At 39.8% G+C, this 13,787-nt stretch overlaps 1 protein-coding gene across 6 annotated transcripts in view; it reads right to left on the bottom strand.

Annotated features, from left to right (window-relative positions):
- Window position 1: 1 nt before the first annotated feature.
- fgf14 (fibroblast growth factor 14) overlaps window positions 2–13,787 on the bottom strand; it is a 74,182-nt gene continuing 60,396 nt past the window's right edge. For 5 of the 6 annotated variants that reach the window (XM_078795010.1, XM_078795011.1, XM_078795007.1 and 2 more), the window contains exons 4-5: window positions 3,458–3,656; window positions 2–1,546 (exon numbers count right to left, since the gene is read on the bottom strand). In XM_078795010.1, the coding sequence (XP_078651136.1) occupies window positions 1,404–1,546; window positions 3,458–3,656 (342 nt within the window). In that variant the 3' untranslated portion in view covers window positions 2–1,403. The remainder of the gene's footprint in view (window positions 1,547–3,457; window positions 3,657–13,787) is intronic. The other variant, XM_058081699.2, reaches the window with a different exon arrangement.

Genomic DNA, 13,787 nt, shown 5'->3' with positions numbered 1-13,787 from the left:
ATCTCCCATTTTTTTTAATATGACTACTTTTTTTTTAATAGTACTACAATTTGCAGGCTGACAAGTTGGCGGGTTGTAAAGAAAAACAAACCTTTGGTCATTTCAGAGTGAACAGGGTGTTTCTTGCTATACTGACAAGTGCTACGTGTCCTCTAAATGAATGGGTGGGTTAGAGGGGAGGGCGAGGCACCTTTTTGGCCCAGTAGGGGACTGGGAACCGGTTTTTGCATGCCGGGAAAAAAATATATATATCGAGGTTCAAAACAGGCACGTGATAGGCCAGAATGATCGGTACTGGACTCTGCATGCTGAGCTAGGAGACGCATCCTCTTGGTTAGATAAATAATCTTTTAAAAAGTTTTATTAAGAGTCATTCCCCCCCCCCCACCATCGTAGCTTTTTATTATACAATGAAAATGTTACAATATACAGTAAGTTGTTGCTGCAAGAGATAGAGAACACAAGATTAACCCATGCTTTTTAGTTTGCAGATGTAAATGTTTCAGCCAGTTGTGGATGCCGCAGTCGCACGGACTAAAGTCTCTTAATTGTCCAAGAAGCCGGCGGCAACGGAGGCCCACAAGGCCTAGAGATACTCCTAGAACCCACACTCTAGGATATAAGCATCAAGAAAAATAGATTTCAGGCTTCTATGGAGGAGAGAACCGCTTGCTTGTTTGCTTGCTTGCTTGATGTGATATGTATCCACCATTCCGTACACCCACCCACATCCCCTCACACTGATTGTTGGAGTGGCAGTAACTAGCACTCCATCAATGTGAAGATTGCAGCCTCCCAAGCTGTGTATATGTATGGGTGTGTGTGTGTGTGTGTGTGTGGATGTGGGTGTGTGTGTAACTGATAAACTGAGGATTCTAGAAAAGAGAAAGAGGGGGACGGAAAGGAAGCGAGCATACGCATAATAAAAAATAGAGGACCGTGGCCCAAATATTTACTCTATCTATACAGCCGCTATCCCAGGACATAGCTGGTGAACTGTGGTATAGAAAATAGATCTGCAGGTGCACGTTAAAGAAAAGGAAAAGTTTTTTTTTTCTTTCTTTTTTTTTTAAGTAGGAACCCTCAGCAAGCAAAGTGGCTGTAAAACACACATTCACACCAGTTCCAGAGGGAATTTTTTTAAAGGCATTCCAGGATCAGAGAGGTCCGTTATCCTACGCTGGAGAACCCTCCTTCCCTCCCCCAGCTCAGAATCCCTCCACCAGACAGCTGGAAAAAGGGGGGAGGACAAGGCAGAAGAGAGACAAGTGGAGGAGCAAGAGAAGAAATGGATCCGCCAGTGAGATGGGAGAGAGGAAGGAAAAAAGGGCCCCGCCTCCATCATCACCAAGCCCCGCCCCTCTCCACACGACAGCGCACACAGTCGAGGTGGAAGGGTGTGGCTATGTGGCCGGTTTGTCGGGCTTGCTGACGGGTTTACCTCCGTTCATCACCACAGGCTCGCTTGTGCTTTTACTGGGAGGCACGGCCGCCTTGGGCACCGTCTCCCCCACGTCGTGCAGCGATGGCTCTCGGTACATGGCGACTGCGGACACAAGGGAAAAAACGTCAACAAATATCTTCTAAAAAAAACTCAAAAGAACAATCAGAGGTAGCAAAACACACATGCACAAGTCTTATTTATGTCTTAAATTGCTTATTTTGTCTTATTATGTGTACTATATTGGGTAATATGAGTGTAAAGGTGACTATAGGGGTGTTAGTTTATGTCTATAGAGCTCTAATGTTAAAAACTGCATTTAGAAGGTCACAAACAGGTTTTCTATGCTCTAACTCAAAATATTTAATCTATGAATAAGGAATATTACTTCGTGGAGATTCACAGTTTACTATTGGGTCTGCAATTAATTCATCATGATAAATTGTCAATTTACAGTCAATCATTCACATTAAACTAAAAAAAAAAAAAAGAAAACTATCCACTTATGAAAAAATAACAGCCACATGACTTGGCCGTACATTATATTAACATAACAGATTATGCTGTGTTTAGTCAGTGCGATTCGTGACGAGCACACTCTTCTGGTAAGTATATGTAGTAGCAACTGAGAAACCGACAACATAGCAATACAAAAGGCTTTCATTTACCCAAAGAATTGTGAGCTAAACCACTTCATTTTACTAATAAAGAGTAGCAATAGACTAACAATAAAACACACATCCTCTTTTATCTAGGCTTACGGAAGATGATGTTTTAGATCTTGCTATGTAAAACAGGACATCGCAACTCATAACATCCTGCTTTTGGTGGACCTGTCAACGGCTCAGTGAGAACACAAAATGCAAAACATGTGCTTTCACTTTTGAGTCCTCAAATACCAAAAAACACCTCAACAACGGTAAAAAAAAGTCCCAAAATTTGTTGCTAGTCGCTTTTGAGGAAATATGTCATCAAGGAGGATTGGGATGTCGCTAGATCTGGTGACAAAATTGCCAAGTTGGCAACACTAATGACGGCACCATTGATAAAGGAGTATCATATGCCTTCTGTGTACGACATCAACAGAAAAGCACCCAGTTGTGAGTGCAGGAACAGTCAACCATAGCAGTAAAGCGATATTAGCAATTTTTGCGATCCACAGCAATACTCTTCACCAAGCTAAACGCCCCACGTATGAGTAAGTTTGCGACCGACAGGCTGAGGAATGTTCTTTGCCAAGTGGACTGTGATGAACTTCAGCCAATAAACATGGTGGGAGATGAGGGATTAACAGAGGTGTTGCAAACTACGTCCAATGACCCATTATACAAGCCACCGCGTAGGACTACAGTGACAACCAAAATCAGAAAGATATATGACGGCAAAACAAAAGATTTTGGTGGAAGATTTGCCCCACTGTGTTCTTAGAACCAAAGATCACTGGAACTTGCTGGTTGAATACCTACGTATGTTGCTCAGAAAAGTGCTCTTACTGTTTTTTGGTGTTTTTACATATTTTGTAATTATTTGGGGATTGACAAAAGAAAAAAACTACATTTTTAGGTGAGATTAATGACATCAATTAATTAGAGCTCATAATTAATTCATCTCTCAATTTATTTTTTAATCTCTGGACAGCATTAGTCATGCAAAGCAGTAACCCAACCTCCAATTAAGTTATATCACCTAGTACTTCGGTACGTGACAAAAATAAAATTAAAAAAAATTAAAAATTAAAAAACGTATTAGGAAAGCAGGAAGTGAACAAATGTAACAGTTACTGATTGTAAAAGTACCAGATGGACGGGTAGGATTTAATAAGCTTTGCTTCTTCCTACTCCTTTTGGACATGTGGAATTGTGAACTGATTATGTGATGCACTCAATTGTAATCTGATGCATGTTCAAATGAAATAAAACCATTACCATAAGTCTAATAATTAGACCAGTTTATTTACACAGTATTTATACTTGTACCACAGCTAAGAATGTCCTAATATCATTGCATGTACAGTACCTTCTAATGGCTTGGGCAAGAAGTGAGCGGCCGGTTTGGTTTTCTTCACTCGGTTCCCCTTCATGGCTTGACCCTCTTTGTTGAGACCCAGGAACCAGGCCCGGCCCGACTCCTGCTGTCGGTACAACATGGATGAGTAGATGACGTAGTAGTTCTCAAACACCGACTCCTTGAATTTGCATTCGGCCGTAAAGAGCTCCTACAAAGATACACACACACACAACAACAACGACTGATCAGAAACTACTTTTTGCCAGTAAAAAAACTGATTAAATTTGCATTAGCGGGTTACTCTTTGTGTGTTGGGTGGTTAAAAGGGATACTTCCTGTTTATTATCCAGTTAGCAGGCAACTACTTCCCATTTGGTAATTTGTTTATTTTGTACCTCCGATATGTTCGGTAATTAGAAGCTTTTACTCATCTTTTAACTGTGTATTAACCAATGAATGTTGTATTTTGGTGTGTCTTCTATTCTCTTTACTTGCTTTATTCAACTTCATTCTTCTGTAAAGTGTTTTTGAGTATTTTGAAAAGCGCTGTACAAATAAAATGCATTATTAAAATGTATTATATATATTGACGCCACATCAAGCGCTGAGCCTTACGTCAACATGGCCACGTTATTGGATGTGTCAAGGCTGCTCTGAAAATTAAGTAAAGTAAATACTTACGTAAATACTTACTTTCATAACTTCACTTTTCTACAAAGATATTTAAAGATATTTAATTTAAGACTGTATAAACGAAAGGCATTAACTTTGACAAACACAGTCAACAAACAGGCTACTTCCTGTTTGTTATTTTAGCTAGCAAGCTGCTTGGTGTTTGTTGTTAGTGTGATTTTTCTTTCATTTTTCTTCTAATAACCAAAAATGATTGAATACGTACTCAGGCATTTATTTGAGAATATAAGAGATGTTCCCAATGGTGATCTATTTTCGACCTTAGCAGAGGTTATCAGGCTCATTTCCTCGTACACTCCTAATGTGAAGAAGAGAAAAATACTGCCAGATGAAATGGCCGTCATATGTCTTCCTGTCGTGAGGAAAAAGTGCGGCGTAGGTGTTGTATGTCTTGCTAATTACCTTCACCTGGGCCTAACACTCAGAAAGTCAAGGTTGAGGGTCAAGGTAGGACTATGTCCTTTTAGCATAGAAAGTTTACATTGTTTGGCATCACCTCAGCTAGCATTCTTGATTTTTGCCTCTTTTTAAATTGGTTAAATCCACAAAATTCTTTCATTTTCTTGGAGCAACTTATTAGTCAGCCTCATGGGTCTTGCGCAAATGATGATGGAGCTAGCCGAGTATCGCTTCCGTCCTCCGTCTCCGCCTCAAAGTGGCAAAGACAAATGAATTGGGAGGCGTCAAATCTCTCTCTGTGCTGTCGCCCATTCATCTCCAGGCAGAAGGTTCATAAAAGCATTTCCATATTGTCCGCCCCGCTCCGGCTAAAAATAAAGGTAATCTTCGTGTGTTAATCAAGGTAATCAAGTTGCAAAGTGTAGGAAAATCCCAAATATAATCACTCACACTTTTTTTTTTTTGGAGGACAAATGAAGAACAATAAGGAGACAGAATCAGCTCTATTTTTCCCTTAAACAGGAAGCAGGATGCGCATTAGTATGCAGCATAAACCGATCACTCGCCATGGAAACAAATAATTGTTTATTCATGCTGCCACCATAACACCCATTAATCAATGAGGGGGGAAGATGGACGCATTCACGATGATATATCCATGTTTTGGCAATGTTTTATTACTAAATGCAGAACTAAATAAATGTGAGAAATTATAACCGACTATATTTACAGGACTTATCGGTCTGTACAGTCCTTACATTCACAACCAGAACATTAAAGTTAGCAGCAATGTAATTGACAACACAACACTCCAAAAGTTAGTTCTTCATTAATTCCGCTATAATATACTCTATTTCTGTGTAACTTGTTGCAAAGTGAGACCTGAAACTACTTGCTTTATTAATAAAGAACCCTACTTCCACATTAGGAAAAAGTGCCTGCTACACCCTGGTTTGGTTTGGCTGCCATGATGGTGAGCAGAATCCAGAAATAGTGTATTGTGAACATGTACTTTGTACACTGTTCAGCCATTAATTGCAGTAATACATAGTCCAAAAGACCATAGTTTAAGTTTCCCAATGACAAGTATGTGTCATGAAAAGATAAATAGGACAGACAATATACGTACTTTAATATGGCGTTGTTTCGCCGGATGATTAGTTGAATTAATGACAAGTCAGTGATGATGATGATTTAGGGCAAACTCTATTAAATGTATTAACAATGTCATTACTGGAAAAAAATTTACATTGTGTAAACAGTACTTAAGTACTAAAGTTAATTATCCATTTAATATAAACAAAGTCTGTCTAAAGCGCAACAGCATCTAACGATATGTCATCATTTTCTGGTAGAGAAAGGCCAGCAGAGGCTCTGACACATTATGGGTGTTTGGTCACCTGAAGCACTTAAGTGTTCGATAAAAGTTTCCCTCAAGAGGAACACCCCCACCTTTTTACACTGACCCAAAGCAGCTTGACTGACTCATCCGACACAGATACGCTTACACAACAAGAAATGTATCAGCCGGAGAACCTTTCCAGGTCAAATTTATGCCTTTTGTACTTCAAATTGGATTCTTTTTCAAAGAGCCGCTCTTTAAAATGCAGATTAGAGTGCCTGTAGACTTTTAATAGATCGATTTAGTAGTTCAAATTACCCGCGTTAATCCTTTACTGCATTTAATTAATAAGATTGCAGGATTTGATCACAAAAAGACTCTTGTCCTTCCTCCCTCTTCGTTCTTTTCCGTCTCAGGAAAGAAGCCAGGGCACTCAGTATATCTTAGTATCCAGGACACAAGAGGATTCCCCTCTACAGATGGAATCCCTTAGAGGACATAAAGTGACTACAGACAAGACATCTTTAAATCCAAGATAAAAGTAGGGTCAAACCTGGCCTGAATATCACCCCCTCACTAGAACATGTTAAAAAATATTTATATATATTAATAATGGTTGCTGCTTTGTGGTTTACTATGGCATATTATTTGTAATAACTATATATTGAAAGAGGGCGGCACAGCGGACGAGTGGTTAGCGCGCAGACCTCACAGCTAGGAGACCCAAGTTCAATTCCACCCTCGGCCATCTCTGTGTGGAGTTTGCATGTTCTCCCCGTGCATGCGTGGGTTTTCTCCGGGTACTCCGGTTTCCTCCCACATTCCAAAAACATGCGAGGTTAATTGGTGACTCCAACTTGTCCATAGGTATGAATGTGAGTGTGAATGGTTGTTTGTCTATATGTGCCCTGTGATTGGCTGGCGACCAGTCCAGGGTGTACCCCGCCTCTCGCCCAAAGACAGCTGGGTTCCAGCACCCCCCGCGACCCTTGTGAGGAAAAAGCGGTAGAAAATGAATGAATGAAAAATGGTTGCTGCTTTGTGGTTTACTATGGCATGTTATTTGTAATAAAAATATATTGAAAGACAAGTTATATGTAGTATTCTGGTCACTATGGATCAGTACTGTTGACATTAGACGTTAGATTACATTACCTTTCACACTGCATGGACACTAGAGCCGACATGCCATGAATGAAACAGAGCGAAGAAAAAGGTTCTCCTCACATTTTGTGTGAAAGTGGTACATTTTTGGCTTATTTCGCTTCATCCATCTGTTCACTATAGCCGGTTGAATGTTGGTGGCGGTAAAATGAACTCACTCGGAGTGATGCGTTCAGATACGGCACTAAATTGTGCATTCTAGCCAAAATTGATGACTGCTTGTGCTTTTTTTTGTTGATTTTCAAAATAGCTCCCCAGATCCTTTGATTTTTCAGTATGCAGCCCTTGATGAAAAAGGTTTGGACACCCCTGTCACGATAACCTTCTGGCCTCTTTTTACATGCGACTCACTGACAGCACACATTTGAGAGAACATACGGTACAAGCATGCGTTAGAAGGTTTCTGAAGCACTCTCACACTTATTGATTATTTGCATCTCCAAGGGAAGCAGGGAACCTTTTATAAAATGTTACTTTCATTTCTGCCTGGGACGCCTGAGAAGAAGGGTTGGAGGGAAAAAGGAAAAATATAGACAGCTATTACATGTCGGCAGGCAACAGAAACACTAAGGGCTTTTCTGTCACAGTGAAAGAATCCCCATCCTTCACACACCCACTCTTTGATCCAAGCAACAGCATGAACAAGACAGCATAATAACACAAAGCCCCCCTCTAAGGCTGTGGTAAATAAAAACACAAGCTTATAGCAGCAAGGATGCACAAAAACGATTCCTGCATAATCTTAATATATTCATTCGTTGGAATGTTGAAGAAACACCAGGTAATGGTATAAATATGCAAATATACAGTATACTCTAAAGCAGGGGTCTCAAACACGCGTCCCGCGGGGCAAATGTGGCCCGCAGGACACTAGTTTGAGGCCCCCGCCTTGATATATATGTTTAATGTTAGTGCGGCCTGCGCAAGTTTGATATGGATGCTGTATGGTATCATGTACCCAGAAAAAATTATTACATTTGATTAATGTTCATGTTAAAGGTTAAATAATTGTTAATAGTTATCCTCCCTATCCGTGTGGAAGTGGTAAGTTTTTGGCTATTTAAGTTTAAAGGAAATAACTTGAAGGCTACCGTTTAGGTCGCTAGCTCTCTAGTTTGCGAGTTAGCATGTGTCTCAAGACCCTGCAGTTGCGCAATATGTTGTAAATAAAAAGAGTATAAATGTGACTATAGTCATGTTTTGTCATGTCTACAGGGCTCTAATAATGCTTTGTTCATTTTAATCTGAAAAAAATAATTTGTCTACCCACCAACTATATGTGGTTTCTTAAGTTTTTATTATTTGCCGTTTTACTATTATTATTATATTTATTTATTTATTACTGATTGATTTTCTTTATTCTTGATTTGTTTATTTATTTTTCATCTTATTTTGTGTAGAAAAATAAAAAGCAAGATATTTGAGAACAGTGGAATGTTTTATCAGAGCTTTTCTTGTAGAAAATTGAAACCAAAGCAAAGTTTATTCATTTTTCTGTTTTTAATAAATGTGTTTTTTTTTTTTTTTGGAAAACCTGATTCGGCCCAGTCTCGCCCAGACCCTCGCTTCAGTGGCCCCAAAGTAAATTGAGTTTGAGACCCCTGCTCTAAAGTATAAAGTAAATATCAAATTCTAATGTACATAACATAGCAAAATCTCTGATGTCCGTTTATGTTTCCTTCAGTTTCCTTCCTTCCAGTTATGGATATCGTCAAAGGACATAAGCATTCGGTGTGATTGTCACGTCGTCTTGACTGCTGCAGTAAGGCAATCAGAGAGCAAGCACTCCCAGAAAGCTCACTTTTAAAGACCCTCGTTGTGTCCTAATTGCCTTCCTATTGCATGAATGTCAAGCACCGCACAAATACAAATTGCACACTCTTTGCCTCGAGAGCAGCGTTAATCTGCGAGCGAGTCGCAGCAGCTTGTAAAGCAGCAGCAAGTAGTCTCCAGACATTAATTGGATGGGAATCACTTGGGAGGATGTCCTCACAAGTGTTTACTGTCGTACAGTGGTTCACAAACTTTTCACAGATCCCCCTTCGGACCCTGACTGCCACACACTTAAAAAACATAAATAAACATAAATTATCTTGAAAATGTTCAATATTAAAATGGACCTCTTATGCTTTTTTTTCCACTTTGTGACCTATATATGTTGTTGGAATGTTGGATTCTCGTGTTAAACGATGACAAAGTTTCTTTTCTGGTCTCGAGTCTCTGCAGCATAAGAGTTGCAATGTGATGTATACATTGAATAATAGGATGATGGTGACTATAGGGGTGTTACTTCATGTCCACAGTGCTCTAAATGATGTTAAAAACATTATTTAGAAAGACATAAGCAGGTTTTTCTATGCGCGAACCATAAAAATTTTAAATGTATTAACATTGAATCCTATATCACAGAAATTCATTTAACACGGATGGGTCTGGAACCATTTAACCACTATAAACAAGGGACGACAGTATATGCCTTTTTTAAGCCAAACAGATGTTATGAAAATATGTCATGACATAACTATAACCCATTGATGATGATGATTTGTTCTTTCGAGCAACAAGTAGTCCCACTGCGATGTGACTGTCATGAAAAATGACAAAAAAAATTGTTTTGTTCTCAGTTAGATTGGCACATGACTTTTTCGAACTTCAAATGAAGTTAAAAAAATTGTAATTGAATTAATTGAATACAATTCTTTTTTTCAGATTTATGGTATTTATTTTCAATTATTTTATATTATTTGAATTATTTACATTTAATTATTTTAATTAAATTCATTGTAAAAATTTATTACATATTTTTTAATTTTAAAAATATATTTTGTACTTTGATTTAAAAATGAAGCTATGCCATACTATGTTTTAAGGATTTGTTTTGCATGAAAATTAGGTTGGGGGAGCCATGAATACTAAAATATCATTCAAATATATAATTTGTTGTTTATTGACTATGTTTTATGCCGTGATATTCCTTCTGGCACATGTAGCCATTACAATTCTGCACATGATGAAAGCTTTACTACAAAGAAAGTTAGGGAATACTGAATGATAGATGGACGGGGAACAAGAACAAGCCATTAATGACAAAATTATCTGTGTTGAATTTAGATTTATTGTGCAGAGAGAGCGCTGGTGTAAAACAAATGCGACCCCGTCAGAGCACAAAGCTCAGCTTTAAACCCGTGAGGTACTTTTCCCAATCATTGGAAGGAGTTAAAAAGGTGGTTGCTGCTGGTTGGCAGTTTAGACGTCTACCTCTAACCCTGTTATTTATTAATGCATGAGGCCACTCTCCCTGCAGCCCTTCTGACCCAAACTCTCTCTGTCATGGCATTAAAGGCAGCAGAGAGTAACGCTTTGGAAAATAATGAGCAACACCATCAGGGCTAAACTCCTGGTACTCCTCCCACCCCATCTGACAAATCTCAAGTTTGATCATGTGTAGAATAATTACATTTTTTTTCCTCTATGAAAAAAAGCATCTCACTGAGAACACTGAGTGTAAGTAGGATTGCAAGGTTTATAGTGTGTCTTTCTGTGTAAATATCTCATGGTACAACATAGGCACTTGCAGCTTAAAGACAATTACAGCTTATATATGTACAAAAAATTGTTTTCTCGTTAAATTTTGCGGTTGCGGTGAGACAGGCACTTTTTTTAATAGTAAAAAGAACATGGTGGACCAGGACTTGGGCTTTGACTGGGTTTTTAACATAAGTCAACACAACAGGCGTAAACAAGAAATTTGATTGACTACATGACCACTGTCATTAAAAAAGATTATGCCACTGTAACAGCAAATTTGCCATCAACACCACTTAAACAGGTTCACACAAAGCCATCTGTTAGGCAATGACACCACAAAACACACACACACACATACACTACACTGGAGGTGGCGTATGAGGAGGTGCTATACTTGTGTGAAGCTGCGAATTTACATCGATGCTCTCCGTATGCTGCTAGAACCTAAAGTACGTGTGTGCACCAACACCATACTGAGATGATTCCCCTACACAAGCATTGTCTGGTTGTTTGGACTTCTTCACTCGTGGCCAATCAAAACACTCCCATGGGAATCTGAACACTTCCTACTGATCGGATGTGGCAGGACAGCAGGAAGTAAATAGAAACAAGCTGTTGTGTTGAAAGCAATTGTTGAGGTCCGACAATTATTGTATATGTCACACCAGACGTTGATCTGGCCTTTATTTGTCCGTGTCCAACAAGACAAGTTCACACAGAGATGCTACATGAGAGGAGAAGAGATGGTGGTATAGTGGAACACCCTTTCACACAGGCGGCGTACCACCTGGGACTCCACTCACACTACCTCAGAAGCTAACAAATTTGGGTGTTGACGTCTGTGTCACTGTTCAGTGTGAAAAGCACTAAAATTAACAGCTTTTGGGGCTCTAGTCTCCTAATTGTCTGGAAAATTGCAGAAATGTAGAACTCTAAAATTGTAGCGCCCAGGTCCCACAGGCGCAATGTACTTGCCCGGCCGACGCTGCAACAACGGGGTGTGGCCAGCGCACTTTGCAATTATCCTATCAGCCTGACGCAGTGCAGCGCACCGACACCTCCGTCCCTCTCACCGGTGCAAGTGGCAAAGAGGGAGGAGAGATGGTTTAAGAAGGCGTAAGAGACCTCTCACTGCCTTTAAATGTGTAGGGCCCAGCGGACTGCTCATCAGAGGCCACTATGCGCGTTACCACGTGGACCACCTCGTGGGTCAATGTAATCTATTCCTGTGTCATGAATAGGAGTACAAAGTTAAGTGATAATTACATTAAATACAGCAGCAGGCTAATCCAGGCATCATGCTTGCTTGTCAAATAGGAGAACCTTTGATGGTATATTCTTTCTTCTCCTCATCCTTCTTATTTTAATGTACTCCATCTTTTCAGATCACGTTAAGAATAAAGACCTGTCTCTGCATCCTGGGACTCTGTTAATCCGTGACAGGCGCAGTCCATTCTACCATATTACCAAATTGGCTGTGCACAGTGGTGCGCTGGACGAAATTACCACGCACCGCTACGCTGCGCCACGAAAATAAAGCTCAAATACATATTCTGTGTCTAGTGTCATGATGGTAATACTACCAAAGGTGTCTTCGAGCTTGCCAGCTGATTTAATTTTAAAAAAATTAGCTTCAACTCTCAAGTTGAGCAGTTTTGTATTTTAACTCTTGAATTCAGACTTTATGCTCTTATATAACGACAAATGACCACAAAGGAGCATAAAGATGATGGCCACATCTGTCTAAATAAAGTCGTGTACAATTGAAATGTTGCCAGTCATAAACAAAACACTGGAAGATGGACACTGCATTTACACTGCATTCCTCTTAAAGGGCCAGGCCGTAACACCATTCATATACTGTAAATAAGAAAAGCACTAAAATAGCAACAACAACAAAAATTTGCAAAACAGCAAGTCCACAAAAGGTAAACCATGACAGAGCGAGGGAACACTGCACATAAATGTGATCCTTAAATGAAGGAGGTCAGTTTTCAGGCTTTCGTGAAATCATCCTCGTAGAAACTCCTGGAAGAATCCCAAAGGATGGAGCCGGCGAGGATAAATTTGCCAGATTGGCTCGGATAGAAAAGCGGCAGTCCAATGAGCAAGCTCTCCTTTTGTTCCGAGGTGCTTCCTTTGTGCTCTGCTTTGATAGCATCTCCACGCTGCGCCTTGAGGGCCTTGCACACAAAGGAATATGATACATGGACTCGCCATTTTTCAAACCCGTCATCACCCTGAAATACTTTTTTCTTCTGCTTGGCTTTAATTTGTGAGTCATTTCTGGTCTTATGCAAGTGTACCTGGTTAAAAGCTTTATCCCCCCCAACATGTTTAGCAGCATGAATACAAACTTCAAATGTGATTGCGTTACCATCAAACAGGACTAATGGGTAAGAAGAAGCATGTCGACAAAGCCGTAATGGCAGAAAAAGCTTCCTTACAGAGGACGAGGAGGGGGATGAAGGAGCGAGAATCTCACAAGGCTGCCATTACCAGACTAAAAAGGCCTGGTGGAGTGGGCGGCTGATCACAACCTCCATTAGCACACACAGAAGAAGAAGAAGAAGCAAGCGGCGAGGAAGAACACGTTGCTCCCAACTCAATGAGAGCCTCTTGAAACGGCGCCCATCTTGGCCGAAACAACATGATAAAAAGAGAAACATCACCTGATTTTCCTTTTTTTTTGGTGTTGATGAATTTGGGCATTTGCAGGCATAATATTGTATATTGTAATATTATGGGTCAGAAATGTGAGTGTTAGGTGTTAAGCGTGTTTTTCATTTTTACTCACGTACAATTAGTATACCCCCGGGGGTAAATGTACCCCACAATCACATAATAAATGAAAATGAACTCAATTTTGCCCTAAATAAATTGCCATGTGCATGTTTGTTTTCATTATCTCTCGTTTCAGTAGAGTTCACTCTGTGCATTGGTTTGAGTACTTTTGCCATAGAACAACAGCATGAACAGAGAGAGTTTACCGTCTCTTTGCCTCAGTAGGCGGAGAGTGCAGAAAAGTAGAATATAGTCGACATTATGTTAGTAGATTGCAATATTGTCATATATTTTTTCATTGTACTTTATTAGTAGGGGTGTCAAACATTTGCAGCATTTCTTCAAATGCTGGCTTTTCAACTGCAGCATTTCTTTTGCAATGACTGCTCCCTTCGCATTTACTTTGCCGACCAAATGTCTGAGCGTTGA

Source organism: Doryrhamphus excisus, linkage group LG12 (assembly GCF_037039965.1).
Source record: "Doryrhamphus excisus strain RoL-2023G ecotype Guam linkage group LG12, RoL_Dexc_Guam_v1.1, whole genome shotgun sequence".
NCBI classification, from domain to species: domain Eukaryota; kingdom Metazoa; phylum Chordata; class Actinopteri; order Syngnathiformes; family Syngnathidae; genus Doryrhamphus; species Doryrhamphus excisus.
Note: the sequence above shows the minus strand (reverse complement) of the source record. Positions and strands in the feature narration are given on the sequence as shown.